We start from the raw sequence: 23673 nt of genomic DNA, 5'->3' as shown, positions 1-23673 counted from the left end.
ATGAGAAGGAAACTGTATGCTAAAAAGTATGTGTACGAATGCTTAATGTGCTACAAGGTAGTCTGAAATGTTTACTATAACAACTCTAGATAAAATGTAAGCTTTATTTTAATGGGCTCATAGGATACTAATCCTAATCATGCTAAAAAAAAAAAAAGTTAAATAAATTAAATATAACCTACCCAGCCATACAGTCACAGTGAGCTGTGACTGTTCTCCAACATGCTTTGTGTCCAGACACGGACATGGAGGTTTCTGTAGATCGAAGCAAATTCTTGACCTACAACGATTCGCTCCAACGTCCTACAACAACTCAACATTAATGTATAACTCCAGCATGAATTTGGGTTAAAAGAAACTAAATAAATTATTTATCGTCAGATCCAAGCTCATAGAAATAACATGGGTTAGTTCGTTGTTAGCCGTAGCATCTATCATAGACTAATTACTTAAAATAGCACAATTCACTACTCACCCGGCAGAAACAAGTCGACAGCCATTTAATGCTTCTTTTGGTCCTAAATGCTTGACCCAACTTGAAACGAAATGATTGTTTTCTCCAGACTTTTGAAAACTTTCTTCTAGCTCGTATAACATGAGGTCTGCAGCACCAGATAGTTAGTTATGTGGATTGCCTCGATGCGGGTAAATCCTCAATAATACAAGAGAAGTCTTTTTTACAGAGGTAATACGGATTACATCCTAAATATATGTGCATTTTTGCCTTGTCTGTTCCAGCCTATTTAGGGCTTTAGCGTACTGTTGTGATCAGTTTTGCTTTGTTTTGAAATCCACTTCCGGCCCTCCATCTGAATTTCGCGCGTCATCCGGGTCACGTGTCTGAAAGCCAGCAATACAAAGGAATACAAGCTACAAGCTTCAATAAGATGGTGCAATGAATACAATAAAGAAATAAAAGGATACCTCGCTGTCTGATCCTTCTTTAGAGGTTGAAATGATGTCATGGTAACTAATTTTCAGCATTCATTAAAATGTTTTAATTTATTTTTTTTTAAAAAGCAATACAACGGAATTAGCCTATATGGCAAGACCTATAAAGCAATAATAACGGAGCTAAGTATGGCAAGACCTGTTAAGCAATAGTAAGGAACACAAACATAAACAACAAGGATCAAGTGATTGTTGTTTGAATACTGCTTTTGTATACAATAATGATACTAATATTGCTAAATTACTTGAAACATTTAAGTGCTATAAAGCATAAATAAGAAACTTGTAAATAGTTTTTTAAAAGCACAGTAATACCTTCAACAGAACTATTCCTTTATTAAGTTACTCTAATAAGCAGAACTGTTTCAGCTCCCTTTCATTCAAATGTGCTGTGTAAGATATATATATTGCAAAATAATTCATCAGCAACATCAGTCACAGATGTTTCACTTTAAGCCGCTTCAGCCTACATACTTCTAGGAAAGCGGTGTCTCCTTTTTCACTCTTTATAATTCAAAGCACATTGCCATACTTTTTTTGGAGGACTGCAGATAATTCATGACGACTGACTCTCATATCCACATTCACATGGACGATTCCCCCTTCCCCGCTTTACGCTCACATTGTATACATCAGGGAACACATTCCACAGGTCAGAACAGTGCTTCACATTGTCACTTTCACGAGGTTCATAACTCCTATGCTTCATCCTTCTGGTGGAGGGGGAACTTGCAGCAAAACTTCAAAACAGGAGCAGAGAGGAAACACATCAAAGTGACTGACCTCTGACCCAAGAACGCACACAACCACATTCCACTCAATTACAGACACCAGGGTAGGGCTGCAAAGGAAGCCCTACCCTTTTATTGTGGAAACTCAGCGCACACACAGAAATATATATTTACATTACCATTAAAGTTTGATCCTCAGCCAACTGGTAACCACCTCAAACACGTCATATCTCTTTGCACTCAGATCACAAAAATTCAACCTTAGTATTCTGGATATCATGCTTTAACAAAGTTATCACTACATAAGGAGAAAACATGATAACGGTGGTGTTGATGCAAGAAAACACAAAACCACACGGTTCATGTCTCAGGAGGAGACATTGCTGCCATCTAGTGGTAAGAAAGCATTAACAAAATTTTATGACGTGATTATTTAAACCAGGAGTGTCCAAAGTGTGGCTAAGGGGACATACTGTACTTTTTTCGTCAAAAAAAGTTACTTTCTCCTGACATTCAAGTTCTGTTTCGCTGCTCTTGACAGTTGAAGGTTGCCATAGCAACCAGTAACTGACAACTCGTACCCGTTTTTTTCTCTTGCTGCTTGTAACTGTTGGGCAGAAGCTGCTGGACTGATGTTGACCACCAACTTGATTTTCTCTCTTGTTATAGTCAGAGGTGGGCAAAGTACCCAAAAATTGTACTTACATAAAAGTAGCACTACTTCAACATATTTTTACTCAAGTAAAAGTAAAAATTTAAAAATTACATAATGATATGGACCAAAATACAATGTTTAGTGCAAATTTTGGTAATTTAAGGACAAAACAAATTCTAATTCATATAAGTAACCAAAAATAACAAAATTGGGCACAAGAACAGTTTCTTTCAATAAAAAACGAATGAAACGTTAATAAAAACTCCAGGTATGTGTCATTGTCTGGTGAATTTTTGGTTAAAACATAATTGATCTTCATTCAGTGAGGTTCCTGAGGGTGGGTAAAGTGTCCTGAAATATACCCTACCCACTGAAATAAAGTAAAAATAGTGATACTTTATAATAAAATTACTCAAGTAAAAAGTACAGCGTAGTAAAAAATACTCCTAAAGTATATATATATATTAAAAACGTTAAGTAAATGTAACTACCAACTCTGCCTGTCATTCATTGGAAGATAAATTATGTTTCGCTGTTCTTAACAGTTGTTGGTAACCATAGCAACCAGTAACTGACAGCTCCTCTCCATTTTTCTGTTGCAGTCTGTTAACCACAAGCTCAATTGTCTCTCTCGTCATAATAAATACGGTGAACCTGAGCGTGTCTGTTGTGAAATCAGCCATATTAGACCCGAGACGAACAGAGCTTGCAGACGATCTAAAGTCATGTTAGGTACTCAAGAGTCATCCTCATGTTCGTCAAACAGCAGACAAGGAAGCAGGACTCTCTGGGAAAGGTCAGTCGGCTCCCAAACCAGACACCATCATTCTCAATCAGTTCTGCTGGAATTAAAGGTTTTTAAGAAATAAATGACCCTGAGTGTGGGATAAGTCGCCAGCATTTAAAAAGGCTTTAAAGGAAATTGCAAAAAAAAAAACTAGAAAATTACTTTAATGTTTGTGAAGTCATTTAAAAACATCTTAATGGGTCTCTGAATCCCCAGAACTCAGACTTAAAACAAGCCGATCAAATAAAGACAGCCAAGCAAAACCACGACTAGCCTTCATTATTTATATGTTTGGTCTATTCTCACAGGCAAAACTAATTGACATCACACACTCAATGGCCACTTAGGCGTCTAGACGAGATGAAGTTCAGACTGAGCACCAAAACAGGATGGGAAGGGGATTGAAGTGACTTTGAACGCAACACGGTTGTTGGTGCCAGACAGGATGCTCTGAGGATTTCTCAAACTATTCATTTATGAGGATTTTCTCACACTATTATCTCTAATGTTACATAGAATGACCTATTATAAAACAAGTCCAGCTTTTTGTCCTTTTTGTCAGATGAGAATGGATGGGCTGGTTCAGGGCAACAGACAACAAGAGCTCAAATAACTTGCTATAACTCAGGTATGAATGGAGAAAATGTCAAACCTTGATGACATCAAGCTTTACTAAACTGGACAATAGTTTGGATAAATATTTCTAGTATTGACGTGTCTCGATTTCAGCCCAAACATTCAGATTGTATGGTCACAATTTGGTCAAAACAATATAAAAGCATGGATTTAACTTTGAGCCCCATTAGTGCCAACAGAGCATTGCTTAAACCCCAGTGTTGTTGCTGACCATTTCCAGTCCTTCACAAACCCAGTGAACCCATCTGTCTAGAAATTGTATCGGACTTGAACTCTCCAAACTGTTCAAGATCAATATTGTAGAAATCTTAGTAGTAACTCTTGACAAAGCATTTTAAAGAAAATACTGGATGTCAAAATTCATCACAGCAGTTTTGCGTGTCAAGTTAGTACAGAGACATCAGTCCAAACAAGAAATTCAAAAGTGAGCGTTAGTAATAACTTTATGAGATTCAGAGTTAGAAAAAGAGTGAGAAGTTTCCCAAGAAATTTCAGACACTGATATTTTTTCAGGTCATGTTTGGTCATTTGAATGCTAAACTGACTGCTAGAAAGCCTGTCCCACTAGCTGTGTTTCCGTTAACCATAAAATTGCGCAAATTGGAATTACAAAAATAAATTTGCCTATTGGAAACACATCAACGTGACCAACAAAAAAAAATTTTATTAGAAGTGGACAATGGAGAATGAAGTATGTTTTTTAATGACTCATCGTGTGAACATACTTGTTCACGCTTGATTTAAATTGCGTTTCTTATTTAATGGAAACACCGAAAAAAAATTTTCTCCATCAGTGCAATATCAATGTTTTGTGCACATTTGTAATGGAAACTTAGCTAGTAATCGACCAAAGATGCTGATTCAAACTTACAGCTAAATATTTCCCTACAATTCTCTCACAATAAAGGATTTTAGCAATAATTGCAGTGTGAACCAAGCTTAAAGGAAAAAAACAAAAAATAAAATAAAAAGTCAAGACGTAGATTACAAAAATTTTTTTAAATGGCATTAATGCAAAGATTTGAGTCAGAACTCAGTTCATTAAAACATTTATTCAAGTATTTCCAACTAAGAAAGTATTTACAGTACATTATGTTCACTAGTGCAGGTCTGAGCTCCAGAAGCTAAGACAGACTCAGACATGACGATACAGAACACGAGTATATGCATAAGAACTTAAAAAAATCCACTTTTATTGCTACCCTTTATTCTGCCATCCGCCTTCCACAGATCTAACCAACATGTAAAAAGAACCGTACAGTTTAACACACACAGTTTAGCGTTTCACTGAAGGCAAAAACAATTACCGCCTTTTCACATCATTTTAGTTTCTCCCAGCACAAAAGAAGAAGAAAAAAAACTTCACAGCGAAAATACGATGTGGATACTTCTCCGGATGGCTTACAGGTCAGATGATTTGTTTTGTAAACCATTTCCGGCACTACTTCTGCAAAGTGACAGCAAGAACAGCAGAGAACAGAACACTCTGTAACCACAGTTTAAATGGAGCGATTTAACAATACGGGTTGAATGTTCGATGTTTTCCCAAGCAGAACCATTTTCCCAGTCTTGACCACAATCCTGTCTGACTGTAGAAGTTTCGCTGTAAAGTTTTGAGAAGATCAGAGCTGAGAAACTCCTCACCCCTCACAGAGGACGATGGGGAAATCTACATGAATGCACGGGTGATCGAGCTTCACGATTCCCTGAAAATAAACAACTTCCCAATTAACAAACAGAGCAGTTTCTGAGAAAACATGCTGTGTAATTGCTGCTGTGTGTCAACGCTCACCTGTGGAATCAGGTTCTTCTGGATCCTTTTCAACTTCGACCTTCTTCTGCCGTTTTTTGTCACCACCGTCTCTTCGTAGAATTCATGGGCTAGATCCCCATCCTCATCGAAGTACAAGGAGCTGAAAAAACAAAGAGTTTTAACACTGAAATCAAAATGAGGCGTCTTCATTTAGATTTAGGATTATTACTCCAGATTGGTTCTGTTTGATTTGCTCAATAATCCACTTGATTACTGGGTCATAGTGGTTTCTGATTTAGGAGGTGTTCTTGTAAAAGGATTTAAGGTCTGAGAAACTTAGTGTTATCTATTTCTCGTAAAGTTGAACAGACAGTAGTGACCTCCAGGTCAGTTAAAGAAGAGAACACTTTAAACAGAAAATCACAAAGATCTATAGACTTAATGTGAACTAGAGTAAGAATAAAATGATAATACCAAAAAATCTCTAACAGTGTCGACCATTAAAATAAAGAAAGAATTCAAAGACAGGACAGAACAACACTGTCATCTTATGACAGTCTAACATACAGAAGTTGCAGTTGTCAACAATGATTACTTCATAAAACAGCCATACAGTGGGATGTAACCCAGATATATAATGAACTTTTAGAGACCTTAATGTTTAATTGCATGTGAAGTTTAAATGGTACAGCAAACAGTGTCACTGTCATGATTAAAAATCCCCTTTAGACCTTTTCCAAAGAGATTTTCTGGTTAAAATGTTTATACTGACATTTACAAGCATTTATTTAGATCTTATTATAAAAAAGTGTAAAATTTTCTTTAATATTGGGTTTTTAAATGACTTAACTGATTAAAAATTGTTCATTTAAAATGGAAACCTTTCCGTACCTCCTTCTTGTGAAAACAAATGGTGTTGCATTCCTGGAGCCTTTCAGTCGGGCCAGAGACTGCTCGCTTCCATCGGCCCCTGAATCCCCTCCGCTGCCTGTGAAAGGCCAGGAACCTTTGACTTTGGATCCACTTCCTCCCATCCTCAGAGATAAGACATTATTTATCTCCAGTCAACGCTTCCGCTCCGCTCGGTTGGCCAGATGCTCTCAGTTTCTCAGCAAGGCCAGGAGCTGGAAAAGTGAAAGAGAGCACAAAGAAAAAGAGCGTTCCTAATCAGACGACGGCCGTCTGGTTAGTGTAAAGTAGCAGCTGTTTGCTTAGTGGCTGCTGACAAGCCGCAGGATAACACATGGAACCAGATTCCAGCTCACACATTTCCTAAAGACGGTGCTCAAGCTTTTCATTACAAGATTACAAAGTAACGTTCTCATAAATTGTAACTTTCACAAACAGCAAACTATACAAACTATTTCTCCTGTGAAAGCAACCTTTTTGGAATAATAGCAAGATGGTCTACAGAACGAGACTTTGTTTGCTCTTTAATCGCGGTTTAATAGTGTTATCACTTAATTCAAAAGATAATTTTGATGATGTATGAATAAGTTTTACCCACTTTCAGACTTACGGTTACACCAAAAGAGTTTTACCTTATTAAAAAAACAAAGAATTGTCTTCAATAGCAGAGTTTTGCCTCTACTTAAAATATTAATAATAATAAAAAAAGAGGATGATCCCACTGTTGTTAACTTTTGGAAGAATCATAGCTACAGTCTGAAGTGAAAAAAAAAGGATTTTCTTAATTAACCTAACTAATAATACTACCCCCAATAATACTATCATCCAACTGTGTATTCAACAGAGTTTAACCCAGATCTTTAAATTATATGTTGTTTAGGTGATCACAGCTTTGTGTGTTTGAGATAATCTAAGACAATAGGTGAGTATTTAAGCTACAGTAAGTTATTTATTGTGTTTTAATGATATCCAAATTGTCTTTGTTGATATTGGCTCATCATGTAGTGACTTTCTTTTGCTCATTATGAATCTTCTCAAATGGAAACCTCTAGAACAAAAAAGAACAAAAAAACTGGACTATTTATTTACGCTATTTTATTTCAAAATATATATTTTGTAATACATTTGAATATCAAAGTTATTTTATTTCAGTAATTCAATTCAGAAGCCGAACCAAAAGTTAAATAATCTTGTAAATGTTTAATATCTTAATGACTGACTTACAGCTAGTGAAAACCCACAACATATATAAATGAATGAATGTGTATAACAGGTTTCATAATTTATTTCAAATTGTAAAACCTGAGCTTCACCTCTTCGCAAGTAACAGAACATGAACAGTGGAGACCCATGACTATTAAGTCATACTTTCTTTACTCAAATTGGATCGCTATTTTATTTTAAAATGTATATTTTTGTAATTGCTATTGCTGTTATTCTGTGGCCCTTGGTAATTGTATATTTTAATAAAGTAAAAAAAAACAACAAAAAAACAAAAACGCTCAGAATTAAATGGAAAGTGAAAGCCCATTTTAGAGTATATCCGCTGTCGACATGTCGCTGGAGTAAACTGTACCATATAAAAGCTAATAAAACTCAGCACGTTATCGTTATGCTAGCTTCACTGAAAGCTAACCAAGTGGGCCGCACACAAAAACGACACTAGAAATGTAATTTATTACGCTCTCTATCTCACTTTATCAACTAATTAACACGCATACGTTCCTAGGCTTAATATATTTCTCACAAAAGACGATTAACAACCAGTAAACAAACGGAAACGTCCATACAGTCTTAACTGTTAGCTTCAACCACTGACGCATATTAGCTTCAACGGCTAAAATAATTATTCGCACCGAAGCTTCACCATTGACACACAAAATTCCTTCTTTCTCACACAACAGCGCTTAACATGAACTATCTCACCTTATTATATAATGTTAAATCGATAGGTGGGCTCATAACTGCCAGCTGTTCCGCTAGCAGCAGTGAGGATGAAGCGATCAGCTGATCTCAGCGACAGGCTGCAGTCGCTCACTGACCTTTAACCAATAAGGTGGGACATCCGTCTCCTTGACAACGTTCAGGCTTCTGATTCGTCCACTATTTAAGAAGTGCCATAAACTACAAGGAAGTGATGTAAAATAGCCCAAACACGATTCTAAATAAAATGTTATTACTGATATTGTAATATGGAGTTATGATTTATATGTTGGTAAAAGTTAATGAACCATGTAGTTTGTCACCACACATTATACTATGGCCCGTTTGTTTTGTTCTGTTATAAACCCGTTTATTCAAGAAAAAAAGGTCACCAATCAAACTTAATCCCTTGCAACTGGGATACATGTTGAAATCTGTCAAAATCTCATATGTTATATTAATTCAAATTCTTCAGTTATTGTACCAAATGATGATTGTATTCATAGATACAATGTTCTTCTGATTCTTGATTTTTCTGCTTGTTTTGATATTAAAATACACAAAAAACATTACCATTCACCCCATCAAATTTTAAAAAACTTTCTACACGTTATTACTCTTCTGCTGTTACTGTCAGTGTATATTTGCTAGTGACAAAAATCTTTTTAAAAAAAAACAAAAACGTAATTCCTACTTAGTTTGATCAGCCTCTCCCTGATAAGGAGTTGCCGTATCCATTCTTGTCTCAAAGAAAACCACCGCTTAATTTGTTATTTTTATTAAATGCTGTGCACATCTGCCAGACATCCATAAGACTGCTACATTTAAAACAGGAAAAATGCAGGAAAAGTGGAAGAAAACAGAAGACAAACATTTTAGTGATTAACAGAGAAAAACACAAATATGAAAGGAATGATAAGCAGCGTCCAGTTAAACACAAGTATGGCAAATCCAGTCACATAGAGTGACTTGTTACACAGCTCTCTGACATTCATAATCTCATACAAATGTCCATACGTCAGTCATACTCACAAAGTGACCGCTAAGTAAAGAGTTGCACCCATCAGGGGTGTGGAGTGGACATGGCAGCTCTTCAGACTTGGATGCAATGAAAATTCAAATACCTTTCAGCTACAGACAAGGGATTTTTTTTTTAAATGAAGAATTACAATCCAGTAATGTTGACTGAATCTAAGATTTTTGGGGCATTTGAAATAAAAATTTACAGAGGGCAAAAAAAAAGGAATTTTACCCTTTAAGAACATGTCAATTTAGATGTTTGTTTTTAGAAATGGCTCCGTTACAGTAAAATAAAGCTGTTAAGTTTTCACAGGATTTTTTTTAAAAAAGCTGCATTGCTTTTTAAGATGTAGTCTGTCAGCCGAGGTCCAGAATAATCAGACGGCACCCGTTGCATAACGTCACTGTCCCGGCTGCCAGTCTCAGTCCGCTCAACTCATTCTCTCAGGCACATCAGACTCTCCAGGTGTAAGGCACTTCTCATCTCTCGCATCATTTCACACCAACATACGCGCTAGCTCTTACTCTCTCATAGTCTTGCGCCCTATCTCACCCTCTCGTTCAACCAAGAGGTGTTTTTTCTTCTGCCGTTTTCTCCGGAGTCTTTGAGTGCAGCAGCGTCCGGTCACAGCTGACCAACCAGGCCGCCGCACATCAAACTCCGTGCGCAGAGAGGTTTCAGCCCGGCGTCGAGCCGGACAGTGCCTCCAGCATCTTGGTGCGAGCCAAAGTGTATCGCTGTACGATCTGCTTGACGTGCTCCTCCTCCTCACGCTGCAGGATCAGCAGGAAGTTCTTCAGCTCTGGCATGGAGAAAGCATGCCACTGCAAAAGAGAGGGGAAGAACCTGTAAATGCCTGTGAGATTCATTAGAAGTTTTGATTTGGGTATTTTAAGTGGATGCTTCGCTTACATTCACTTCACCAGTTTCATTTTCTTTGAGAACAAAACTGAGGAGCTTCTCGTTGGGTCCAGCATTCAGGCGCAAACGGAGAGGACGCTCGTCGTCAGAGAGCTTGCGAACATAAACTGGAGGAGGCAAAACGGAAATTATTATTTTCTGAAAAAGCAAAATAGGATCAGATTGTTCTTTTCTTTTTTTTAAAAAAAAAAAAAAGAAACACTACCTTGGTCGTGGCGCTCGCTGCGCTCAAACAGTGCAAACTTGCCGGGATTGTCTACCACAGTAAACTTTTTCAGCAGAGCCTCGATGACCTCGCGAGCAGAAGTACGGGAGCTTATGTGCAAATGCTTGGAGGCGTCCTTTGGCAGGTAGAAGGAGGTGCGACGCTTCACCCCGCTGGCTCGCTTCCCTCCAGCATCAGGACCTCCTTTCTTTGGCGCTGGGACCGACACGGGGCGCACTAGCTTGAATTGAACCTTCACAAAACCAGTGTAGGACCCGTCCTTGTTCTGTTAAAAAATATATATAAACATTTAAAAAAAATTACATGCCCAAAAAAAGCCTTTCTGCTAAAAATTTGTTTTAGATAACTACGCACCATGTTCATGAACAGATTGCTATTGATCTGGGAGTTGTATTCCTTCACTTTCTGCAGAATTTCAGCAGTTGATAGCTCCTGTTTCTCACATTGGATTTGTTCATCCTAGAAAGGAGAGGAGTTACAATGATGAAGCACCAGGTGGCGCTGTTTCTTTAAAACAGCACAATATCTTTAAGTAAAAATGTCTACATAATGAAAGCATTCAAATAATTATCAATAATAAACCAGATGTCTAGTTATCTAAGATGCGTAGTTATCTAAGACATCTGGTTTATTATTTGAATGATAATTTTATTTTATAAAAATGAAATTATTTATTGTTGAGCGTATTTTATTGGTTTTATTTATGCTGTATTTAAAATTGCTCACCTGCTCACATAAAAAAAATGTCAAAGTGAGAATTTTTTTTACAGCAATCAGAAATACAATCATAAGAGATTTAGATGCTCTTAAGAGACATTGTTCTTTTTTTTTTCCAAAAAGTACAAAATACAACACAAGAATGCTCTCCTTCTAACCCATACACAAAAGATTGTAAATTTATTTCACATAGGATTTTACAGACAGGGGAACTTACTAAACCTAAACAACTCCATTATTGTTGTTTTCATAACGTGTTATGAATTTCCCACTATGGGTTCACACAAGTTGCATCAGACTTAACTTCCTGACAACGCCGCAAAGGGAAACATGATGATGTCAGCCCTCACTAGTCCTGCTTAACTCCTCTGATCCCTCTGCGTAGGAGGGCTGAAGGGAGGAGGAAGGGAGGCTGGCAGGGAGGATGAGGAAGAAGGGAGGGGGAATAACTTGCAGCTGTGCAATGACTGCGACCAACAGCATTGCATTCCTCAGCCTGGTGTTCATGTAAAAATAGCCTCCGCCCCCCCCCCCCTCAACTTCAGACTCCAACAAGAGACAAAGCTAGCCCTTGTTTCAAGCCACATCCTATTAGGTCAGCTGCCTGACAAACCACACACCTACAGTCATGTTGCAGTCATGCACATTTGGCCTCTGGCAAGTAGACGACCAGCAGCCTAATTTGACCTGGTGTTGGGGCACAAATTCCTGCTAGTCACACTATGCAACATTAACTGAGCAGTCGTTACAACCGAGACTTCAGAAGAGTTAAATCCAAGTATCTGTACTTAAAAAAAATGGCTTTTCCTGACAGATTTCCATTTCTGTTGCCCTGCAGATTCAGGTGATTTTTTAAATGGAACATAAAAAAAAGAGGAAGAAATGTTCTGCAGAAAAGTACAAGATTATGCCTCTTTATGCATAGCTTTAATTTCATCTGAAGTGCATGCAGGTAGCAAATGCTGGTAACTTTTAGAACTAAAAACCCACAAACGTTTCAGTGTTTGACTTTACAATGAATTGAAAATCGGAAATCCAGTCCTAAATTGTCATTTCAGCTCAAAAGTCAACCTCTTAATTCATTTATTTAAAAAGTAATTTGCAGCACATAAATCAATATCAAGTGGGAGGTCAATAGTAATGCTCCTAGACGGAGAGTTAAGGTGTTGTTCCTAATGAGTCAATAAATCAGTGAGTCAGCGGAAACTGCAATGTGCCAGTGTTAAGGAACATGCAATAAAGCTGTGCCTAAGCATGCCTGCATAAGGAGTGCCAACAACATAAACAAGGGCCTCCGCAAGACAAGACGATGTTGTATGTTTACTGTAAACTTCATTTGTTTCTCATCAAGACAGAATCGGATACCCCAGTGCGGGCGTGTGACTAAAAGACAGAGATACGGATCAAAACCATCCGGTTTCATGAGTAACTTAGAATTGTGAAATTTGCCAAAAACCAGAGTCCAGATGACAATGAATGGTGGGTGTTGGGCTGGAAACTTGAGAAGCAAATCTGCGTCACAAGAACATAACATGTGGGCTGATTTCAAGAAGAACGCACCAGTGGGCCTGGAATTGTAATAACGAAAAAGAAAGCAAACCCTACTGGAGTTTTAGTGTTTTGTGCTCTACTAACGTTTTTTTTATTTATTATTATTTATTAAAAATTAGATAAAACAATAAAGTTTCTGAGTGCTGAAACCAGAAAATAGAGGAAGCAGAACTCCACCCAGAACCAGGAAACTTGCTTGGCAAGAATCGGGCCTGCTGGGGTTCCCTGGAGCTAACATGTGATAATTAAAGGTAGAAACAGAACAGGCTGTGCAAATTCTCAACATGTCAACAACTCTTCAAATTATGAATTCGCCTCTATTTGATAAAAACAGGAGACGCATCAACGAAACAACGCGAGAGTTAATCACCCAACCCGGTCCGCTCTCAACTTCTCCTTCCCAAAAACTTTTATGAAGCATTGTTCCGTTTTAATTTTCTCTCCTTCTCACCTTCTTTACGTCATTAGTAACGGCGGGTTTTCGGGGTTTGGGGAAGAAAGACGTCCGGGCCGTGAAGTACTGCTCGAACTCTGAGTCCGAGTCCTCCTCGCTGCAGTAGCCGCTGCTGGTGGAGCTGCCCCAGGTCATCTCGAAGGAGGGAGTCTTGTCCGAGCTGTTCGCCTCGCTTGCCATGGTTCTTATCGCTAATAATAATAATAATAATCAACTCACTTCTCAAAACTAAACGTTAAACGACCTTCTGAGTGATTTACCGACACAAAATTGGCGAAAGAGGTTGTTAGCCGATGCTAAATAACGGTCGCCGTTAAGACTTCCAACGGTTATCTCGCGCACGATAAAATGTCTCTATGAAAGCTCAACAACCGCGCAGTCTCACCAAGTTTTTCTCCTCCCTCTTCCTCCCTGTAGCTCTCAACTACCGGCCACGTTTCCAGTGTGTGTGAAACAGGATGTGCGGAGCTCTCGGCCCCGCCTGCCGCGCTTCCGTCCTCCCTGCGAGGCCCCACCCAGGCCGTTGGTCTCCAGTTCAGAAATACACAAAACGCCGGAGAGGGTCCGGATTGGACGGAAATGCCGGAGAGCCCACCATGCGTCCCCCACCCATCACCCGCAAATAATTAAGCTGGCTTTGGTTTTAGCCAGAGGTGGGTAGAGTAGCCTACTTCTGCGGATTTTTATTCAGGTAAGAGCGAAAAGCAGCCGTCCAAGAAGTTACACAAGCAAGAGTAAAAACGTATCCGGTAAAAAGGCTTTAAGTACTGACTAAATGATCACATCAATGATTTAATACTTCAAAATTACATAATCAGACTGACCAAAATATAAAGATCATAATAGAAATCACTCAAGTAAAAATACAAAGTACAGCATAGTGACAATACTCCGAAAAAGGTTTTTTTTTTCTTTTTTCCAAAAAGTTAAGTAAATGTAACTGAGTAATTACAACCCAACTCTGGTCTTAACAGAATTGGGTTGTATTTTAAATAAAGCATTTCATTATCAGAAATACTTTATTTCTGATTATAAAGATGAATACTTTATGATCAGATGGCATATGGTAACTCATATTACACAATTTTCTTCAAAGATTTGCTGTGGATGCTGATGGTTGTGGACGGGAAAGGTTTCCTGTAGCGGACTGTATTACAGTGGTTCTAATGAAGCCTCTGACTGAAAAACATGGTTGTATAATAGCCTTATATAGGGGATGCTCAGGGTTGTCCATAACATTGCACAATAATCTCCTTAGGTTCTAGAGCAATTCCCAGAACACAACCAGCCTGCTTTATTAGGTCGTTAATCCTTTTTAAGTCCCTGGTTCTCATGGTGCAGTGCACTCTCCACTTCAAACTTATAGAATATATGCAACATTTTGATGCAAACCTTAAAGGATCTAAATCTCCTCAAGAAGCTCTGTCCCTTCTTGTAATCTAAATCTCATTTGTTTAAAGTAATTAAAATCAAAAAGTAAGGGTGACATATTTTACTGAGTCATTGCTTTTGAGTAACATTAGACACATTTTTTGAAAACCAAATGTAGAAAGACTCAAAAAAAGATTATTTTGCATAAGGCCAATTTAAAATATATAATATAAATATTATGTTACAGCCTAAAGACAGTCCAGATGTCAGTGAATAACACCCTCCACAAGGATTGCTAGAGAAGGTGTAACTATGTTACACTGTCTGAGAATATTCTAGACAGAATATTCTTTATCTCTGTTGCATACTAGCAACAGAGATAAATAAAGCTTCAAAAAGATTGTGAAGGAAAACCCACTCATGAGTTTTGCTACAGCTGTTGCATTTCTTGTGTTAATACATTTGAGGACAGAACTGTGCCCCAATTTTGTTGTTTGTGTAAGCTATACGGGAATGTACAAGGACGACAAAGACTTTACTTCCTTTACCTACTTAATTAGGCGGTATTCAAATTAACCGTTAACTAACAAAAATGTTGTTGTTTTTTATCAGCCATAAAACATGATTACCACAAAAAAAGAAACACCCCTAATATCCCTATTTATGCAATCCTTTTAAAAATAAATTAACTCTTTGATTATAAATGTATTTTATATATGCAGTTAATAGCAAAAGCGCTTGACTAATAGTTAGCCTTTTATTATTAAATAACTTATTTTAGCCAAATCTTATAGACAAAATCACATCCAAATAACTGAAAAGTTCACAATATATTACAAATACTAACTTTCCTCCTATATTCTAAAACTATAGAAGTAGTTGGCTATTTTTTAAACTAGCCAACTACTTCAGATTTAGTTTAATTTACCATCATCTTCCCTCTGTACTAACGTGAGTTTGATTTAAAGTCAGAGCTTGAACATCCCACATGGAGGAAGGATTCTCCTCCTCCTCCTCCTTCTCTTCTTGTTCCTCCTCTCCCGCCTCCTGAATGTCATGTGATGATGGGGGGTTACCGTGGCGACAGCTTTCTACACCAAAATTTAAAAAATGCCCTCCACCACTAATTTACACCCGCCCCGTTGTCGCATGTTTATTGGCTTCAATGCAAATTTAAAAAGAATGAAAGAACAAATCTGTTTGAAAAGAAACAGTGGGAGTCAACGAATGTTTGAGTTTTAAAAAGCACTTGTTGCTAGAAGTGAAGCTGCAAATTGAGAGCTTTGCATCTATTAGTGGAGAAATGCGACAAAAAACAAATACCAAGCTAGGACTGTTTGAAGAGGGAAGTAAGAACAACAAAGTTCCCGTTTAAGTTTCAGCTGTAAGTCTGTTCAAGTTGCAGTTCCTGCTCAGGAAATCAGGCAAACCTAATTTAGATTTTTATTTTAAACCAGCGCAATTTTGTTCATGATGTATAACTTTTTATATAAGGTTATCACTAAATATTATCATTGGTATCCAGTAAACCAGGGGTCTCAAACTCCAGTCCTCAAGAACCGCTGTCCTGCAGTTTTTAGATGTGCCACAGGTACAAAACACTGGAATGAAATGGTTTAATTACCTCCTCCTTGTGTAGATCAGTTCTCCCAGCCTTGCTAATGACCTAATTATTCTATTCAGGTGTGGTGCAGCAGAGGCACATCTAAAAGGTGCAGGACAGTGGCCCTCAGGGACTGGAGTTTGACACCTGTGTTTTATATGATAGACCAACACAAAATGGTGCATAAGATCTGAGACAATTTCTCTTGTGAGAAATTAACTTCTTACAAGAAGTTAATTTCCTGTACCTACTTTAAATCCTCACGAGACTAATAGGATAGCAGAAAAGGTCGTCTGAAAGTACCATTGCTTTAAACTAAAACTCAGTTTACTTTCAACCAACACATCCTTAAAGCTGCTGTATTTAACTTTTATAAAAATATGTTTTTACATATTTGTTGAAACTGTCACTATGCTGTGACAGTATAACATGAGACAGATAATCTGAGAAAAGATCAATCTTCTCCTCCTCCTCCTTTTGGGTTAGTCCTTTTAATGAGAAGCCAGAGAAAACTTGGGTTTTTCCCAGCAGCATTAAATATAAAGTAGAGCAGTGCTGTCCCTCCCCCACCTGTTTCTGAGCACTGCTGCTCAGCTCACTGAAGAGGTGTTACCACATTTTGGTTTCCTGAATAGTCAATGTTACTTTGATAGCAGCAGGAATAATTAAAAATGTGTTAACATGCGGATATGTGAATGATTGAAGAAACTGAATAGAAGCAATATATAAACAGAAGTACAAACATATTTAATTTCCTCTTAACATAAGTGGTATTGGTCTTACCAAACAGTCCATGTAATCTGAAATACTAAACCTACTACTATCAATAGTATTAATAGTATTACTATTATTAATATCAGTAATGTTAATATTACTGATATTAGTATTACTATTCTTCAACATGATACTCTTAATTATTTTTGTGTTTTTATTATGTAAAGCGCTTTGAACTGAATTGCTGCTGAAATGTGCCATACAAATAAACTTGATTGACTGATTGATTGCTCAGTCAATTGATTGATTGACTGAACAGAACCAATAGCACTAAAGGTATTCCAGGCTGAAAGATTTTTCTTGCATTTCTCTGTATCATTTCTTCAGCAGCTGAGAAGGTGGTTGTGTCTTTCTGCTTAAAACTGAAGCGAGGAAAAGCAAACGTAGAAGTATTTTTTAGAAACACATTATCTGACTTCCTAGTATAAACTAGAGGTATGTTGCTCCCAGAAATCTTCCACAATCTTCCTTGACACAAGGCAGGCCTCACATACACAACCTGTAGATTACACGAGTCAGTAAGCGTGGCCTTGTCAGTGTTTTTATTTTTATTTAGTTTATTTACAGATTATTTAGTACTGTAAAAGAGCAGATAAATGAAACTTTTCATCCAGCTACTTTTCTTACCTTTCTTTTACTAGTTTATGTGGTTCTGTGCCTGGAAAGAAATGGGCTAAAACCTATGATTTTATTTGTGTAAAGATATCTGCAGCTAATTGTGCGTTTACTGAGAGCAGCAATTTAAGTAAAAAAGCTGTCGGGCAAAACATAAGACAGAAAAGAAGATGATGTAATGGTGGGAAACACACTCAGCAGGAATAGACAAACTGTTTCGACATTGCAGGTAATTTCTAAAACACTCTTCAAGCAAACAAAGAATTAGAATTGATCAGAGCATAAAAATTTAATGTGTTCAGCTTTTCCCCCACAGATTTGCGTTCTCGTTTAAAACCACTGACCCAGATTTTTGGACAAGGTAATTTTTTGGTAACAAACTTCCCATTTGAATCATCTGACTTCTCTTTTCAGAGCTGCTGCTGTTTATTGCAAACCAGATTGAGATGCAGCGTTCAAGGAAAACGGTTTGTTGATAGAAGTAAACTTACTGACCTTTAGTTAAATAAAGTAAAGGATATTTCTTAATGCACTAAAGAAATGGTTCCTGTTTTTGATTGTAAAGCAGGTCTATTTAAAGCAATCCAGCCCTGCTCTATGAGAGACTTCTAGAGAAGTCCTGATATGATGTCCATACATAAGAAGAAACAGTGCCTACTAGAGTTCTGCCTGTGGGCAGTGCTCACTTCCACTAACAAAGCTAGGAAAGTCACTGCAGTGAAACACGAGGGGGCTCACCACATTCGTGTCTGTTTCGATTGTGTGCTCCACGACAGCGGTGAGGTCCGCCGTAGAGCCTCGCTCCCAACTGCAGTCCAGCCGAATCAGCGCACGGCAGCGGTAGTGGCACGTGAATCTGCAATCTGCACATTCAGAAAGTTTAATAAGTTCACGACACACACGCCTAATACAAAAACAATTAAAAAAAAAACATTTATTTCCAAATAATTTTTTTTTTTGTAATTTTGTGACCCATGAATGTTGTTGCACGTGAAGCATTTACTCTAATTATAAACAGAGTTTTACATTTACTTGAGTAACTCTTTTGAAAAATATTGTTCTAGGAGTAATTTTACTAGACTGTACTTGAGTAATTTTATTGCAAAGTATCGCTACTTTTATTTAAATAAAATTTCTGGATTTTCTACCCACTGTGAGCAATTTCACTGAATGAAGAACAAACATGTTTTAACCAAAAAATCACCAGACAATGACACACACCTGCAGTTTTTGTTAGTTTCATTAGCCTGATTTTGCCATTTTTATTTATTTATTTATTATATGATGTATTGTCATTTTCGTCCTTAAAATGCCAAAATGTCCACTTAACTTTATATTTTGGTCCATCTGATTATGGAAATTTTAGATATTAAATGATTGAGAATTTGAAAAGAAACCAGAGTAGACTTTTTATCAAATACTTTTTTACTATTGCTTGAGTAATTTCTTGGATGGCTACATTTCATTTTTACTTGAGTAAAAATATGTTGAAGTAGTGCTAAGTACAATTTTTTGGGTACTTTGCTCACCTCTAACTATAGCAGGAGAGAAAATAAAGATGTGGTTAACTTCAGTTTAGCAGCTTCTGAACAACAGTTACAAATGGCAACAGAAAAATAAAAACCCGAGGACGAGCTGTCAGTTACTGGTTGCTACGGTAACCACCAACTGTCAAGAGACAGACGTAAAAGAATTTGAATTGTCAGGAGAAATTAACTTTTTTGACGAAAAAAGTACAGCGTGTCCTCTTAGCCACACTTTGGACACTCCTGGTTTAAATAATCACGTCATAAAATCTAGTTAATGCTTTCTTGGATGGCTACTTTTTACTTTTACTTGAGTAAAAATATGTTGAAGTAGTGCTACTGTTACTTGAGTACTCATGAATGGACAAATAGGAATAGCTTATCGCAGAAGTGTTACTGTGGTTGTTGGAAATAAATAAAGGGAGGTTATATTTAGACGAAAGATAAAAGTTTATGGTTGGGCACTCTAGATAAAGCACAAACCACATCTGCTTTCTTCTGTTCAGGTGCTTTCAGACGCCTGAAGGAAAGTTCTGCGAAGCTCAGTGAGCGATAAAGGAAATAGGTTTGCAGCTTTGATTATGACCAGAGCACCAAAACCACCTACAGTCTGCAAGAAACAGCCTACTTTCAAACCACTATTAAAACCAAAACAAGCACGTAGATTAGTGTCTGCATGTTTCATCGCTCTCTTTGTTGTTTCTGAACACTAGAAATGCAACTAACGATTATTTTAGTAATCAAAACTTTAAACGGACTCACTGACACACCGCAGGCTCTGCTTGTAAAGGCCCCAGATGAAGTCGCCGCACAGGTCGCACCAAGTTGGCTGAGCGTGGCTGCAGGGCTGAAAGTTGTGTCCCTCTCCTTTCTCCTCCACAAATTGGGGATCCTGGGAGCTGCTCAGGACCCGGATGATGCCCACCCGGCTCAGCAGGTCCGGCACCTTCCCCGGGCTGATCCTCAAGGCGTTCGTTCGCTCCAGGCGTGGGGGAGAGCAGGGCAAACGCGGGCCTGCCAGTCCTATCTGCTCTCTGCCGGAGTTCAGGTCCCGGAGCTCGATGAACTCGCCCCAAGACATCGTGGCTGTCAGAGGTGAGCTTCCAACGTCATCACTGAGGGGAGAAAAGGTGCGAGGAACATGAAGCAAACTGTATCAACCTTCCAGACAACCTTCTGGTTCTGGTCTGCTCTGTGTCAGAACCAGAATCAAACATGGAGAAGCAGCATTCTGCTCATATGCACCACAAATCTGGAACAAGCTTCCAGAAAACCACCAAACAGCTGAAACACTGAGTTTCTTTACATCTAGACTAAAAACCCAGCTGTTGAGAGTTGCTTTTGAAACATTATAAATGAAACATTAATTAACATTTTGACTTGAAAATAATTTTATGTTTCAATCATTGATTTTCTCTATTCTTATGAAGTAAAGCACTTTGAACTGACTTGTTGCTGAAGTGCACTATCCAAATAAAAATGAAAAAAGGAAACATTAAAAGGTCATATCATCACCTTCATAAAATAATGGCTTAAGTCGTTTTTTGCCAAGGTGATTTTATTTTTTTTTGTGCCTAAGACATATTTTAGTAATAGAGAGGTAGTGACACGATCTTCAATAACTCTTTGAAAAATCTAAATTTATGAGTTACAACAACATTTTATTTCCCTTTGGGATTAATAAAGTATTTTTGAATTTGAATACTTTTGGTAAAAAAATTACTAGGGCCATCATTTTAGGAAGATTATTAGGGGTGCACCAATTTCCAATAAATAAATAAATAAACAGCACCAATAAATTAACCCCGATTTCCTTCATTTTGGGATCGGCTGATATTTATATGTGAAGCGGATCTTATCCACCGATCTTATCTACCTCAACAAAGGCCTGAAAAACAAAAACTGTCCTCTTCCGCTCTACAGTGAGAGGTTTGACTGATAGACCGTCCCACCAGGTCATGTCATTGCAGTTAACAGCCACCCCCCTGTGGCCAACTCACCGACTTTATTGCTGTATTTAGCAACATTTCAGACAAAAAAATGGTACTGACCTAAAACAGAATCGACAGGTCAAGTTGTTAAAGATCGGTAATCAGCAATCGGCCAGAAAGCTGCAATTGGTGCAGCCCTGAAGGTGACAACATGGATATTCCTGGTTTTTCATTTTATTACAAGCTAAAAGCCACTAAAAATAAAAATACATATGATTAAATCTGTTCAATCAGTGAATGAACCTCTGTTTTTGTCAGACATCCGATTGTTTCATATAGGGATGGATGAGCGATATGGACTTAGAAATATATCGCAATATTTTGGGATACTATTGTGATAACAATGAAACTTATGATTAAAAAACTATTTATCACAGCATTCATAGTATCAACAACATAAATACTGTTCCTGAAAAACATTCCTATTTGAAACAGGCTTCTTCAGGACTCTACCTTCTTACAGGATTGTGATTTTAATTGTACATAGAAACTGTATTTAATCATGTTTTTAAATTTACTGCTTGTTGTTCCCGTGCAACAGACGGAAAATAGTACAATTACACTATCAGTTTTGTTCCTTATTTAACATAATTAATAGAAATGTATCAAGACAAAATTCTTATCATGATCAGAAATTTTCAGAGTAAATGATAAATGTCTAACCCAGTCTAACATTAAACAGCCAGAGAGAATAGAAAAGCCACCGAGGACGAAGTTCTGCTGAAAGCCACGACAGAAAACCAAAGTGTGAACACTCCCTGCGGAAACTGTGATGATATTTTTAAAGGTGATGTTCACATTTAGAAACTTTCAAAAGCAAGATGAAGTGAATCACAAGCCAAAAACATTTCCTATTTATTATGTTAATGGAAAAACTGTTCAGCTGTTCATTTTAACTTAATAACACTGGCGAAATTTTGCCAAATCAGAAAGGGAAGAAATTATTACATTTATTTGTAATAATTTCAACAGTTATTTGGTTATGTGGTTATTTATGTAGTATAGGCACAACATGACTGCAGCACATGTGGAAATGAAGTGAAGTGTTTACATAATGTCTGGCACACAGGTAGCGATGGCAGGTTGTGCAAATAAAAAGAAAGAAACACACAAAGAAAGACTTTTTACTCATATTTATTCATCACAATTCCACAAAATATACTGACTCACATTTCAAAGAAACAAACAAGGACACACAAAATGTTTCAATGCCTTTAACAAAAGTTTGTCTAATCTATAAAGTCTCTCATTTAATTTAGGTAGAAATAGGTAGTATTGATGGAATAACCTCGACTAATTACAAAATCATTGGGGCAAAATAACTGAACCCGTATTCATTCAGGCTTTGCTTGTCACAGTTCCAGTTTCTACAAACTTTCCAGCTAAGGAAAATCAACACACCAAGCTGTTCTCCCGTTTTGCCAGTTTTGAAGAGGGATGCTTCTTGTCGCGTATAGGTCAGATTTTACTCATTGTGAAAATAATGCACGAAAATAGTTTGGTTACATTTATTAATTGTACGGCAACAACAAAAGCAAAGCATTTTCGTATAAACAAATATTTAAATCTTAGTTCCCCAAATAAATGTAGCCTACTCAGTTTCTTTTCTTTCTTTTTTTACGGGAAAAAAAGTTACTTTAAGAAACAATCAATGAATTATAACGGTTTTATACAGATATGCTGTTTCTAAAAAGTGTGGCGGATACGCTGTTCTCGTTTTTTCCATCCATATTTCTTACGTATTAAAAAAGTTTATAAGGAAAAACAGATATAGTTACGTGTCACTTCAATAACCTGCTAAACATTACTGTAAACAATACGCTATAAATTAAAATAAAAGAATGCTGCTTTTATGAGGGGCATTAGTATGAGCAGTTCTTCATGAACAAATCTGTAACTACTGAGGTTTAAATATGCAACTTGGCAAAACTGTAGGAGGCAACTTACCAGAACAGAGGAGAAAACCACGCCGTGTTTGCCGCTTTGTCTCAAAACTCCTTCCATCCGAGGAGAGAAAAAACTTTCCGCAGACAAATGTCGGACTGTTTCCAGGTGGTGGAGGTGCTGCTGCCCCGGCGACATCTCTGGAAATCAGCCGACCATCAGCGACCATCGCCGGCTAACGGGACGGCGAGGCTCGGAGGAGGTGACGGCAGAACATCACCGAGAGTCGGTCTGAGCCGCCCAAGGAGGAAGCGGGTGAAAAAACGGAGAGTGAAAGATGAGACTGAGCTGCAATGACATCCGGAATGTCTTCGTGTAGGGGGAGAAAAGGGCTGGTTGGTTGCTGCGTCTGGAGAACAGCAGCTGAGTGGGCGGACAAAGTCCCCGACCCCTCAAACCCACGGTCTCTGGAGGGACGGATCGAGATTTCGTTTGCAGAAAAAGCTTGAAAACCACAAGCAAAAAATGCAAATGGGGTTTATCTGCGATCAGTTCCACAGTCTTACACATTTGCTTACGTTTAGATGTGAAACCCCCTTGCAAAAAAAAAAAAAAAAAAAAAAAGAGAAACATTTCAGCAGCCAAAGAGGGTAAAGACTAATGAGTACAAAGAG

General features: G+C 37.7%; 2 protein-coding genes across 3 annotated transcripts; both read right to left on the bottom strand.

Annotated features, from left to right (window-relative positions):
- Nucleotides 1-4793: 4793 nt before the first annotated feature.
- tusc2 (tumor suppressor candidate 2) lies at nt 4794-8471 on the bottom strand. Its single transcript, XM_005796928.3, has 4 exons — nt 8349-8471; nt 6405-6637; nt 5553-5673; nt 4794-5466 (listed from the first exon to the last, which is right to left on the bottom strand). Exons 2-4 carry the CDS (start codon nt 6545-6547, stop codon nt 5401-5403), a joined length of 330 nt encoding a protein of 109 aa, XP_005796985.1. The 5' UTR covers nt 6548-6637; nt 8349-8471; the 3' UTR covers nt 4794-5400.
- Nucleotides 8472-9107: 636 nt separating this feature from the next.
- rassf1 (Ras association domain family member 1) lies at nt 9108-23418 on the bottom strand. Of its 2 annotated transcripts, XM_014475932.2 has the most exons (7): nt 23063-23418; nt 19887-20239; nt 18337-18461; nt 10868-10972; nt 10493-10778; nt 10279-10394; nt 9108-10190 (listed from the first exon to the last, which is right to left on the bottom strand). In XM_014475932.2, exons 2-7 carry the CDS (start codon nt 20203-20205, stop codon nt 10044-10046), a joined length of 1098 nt encoding a protein of 365 aa, XP_014331418.1. In that variant the 5' UTR covers nt 20206-20239; nt 23063-23418; the 3' UTR covers nt 9108-10043. The 2 variants fall into 2 exon arrangements, with proteins under 2 accessions (XP_014331418.1, XP_023180762.1); XM_023324994.1 differs by lacking the exons at nt 18337-18461; nt 19887-20239; nt 23063-23418 and adding an exon at nt 13233-13859.
- Between the last annotated feature and the right edge of the window lie 255 nt (nt 23419-23673).

Source organism: Xiphophorus maculatus, chromosome 20 (genome assembly GCF_002775205.1).
Source record: "Xiphophorus maculatus strain JP 163 A chromosome 20, X_maculatus-5.0-male, whole genome shotgun sequence".
Taxonomy (NCBI): Eukaryota; Metazoa; Chordata; class Actinopteri; order Cyprinodontiformes; family Poeciliidae; genus Xiphophorus; species Xiphophorus maculatus.
Note: the sequence above shows the minus strand (reverse complement) of the source record. Positions and strands in the feature narration are given on the sequence as shown.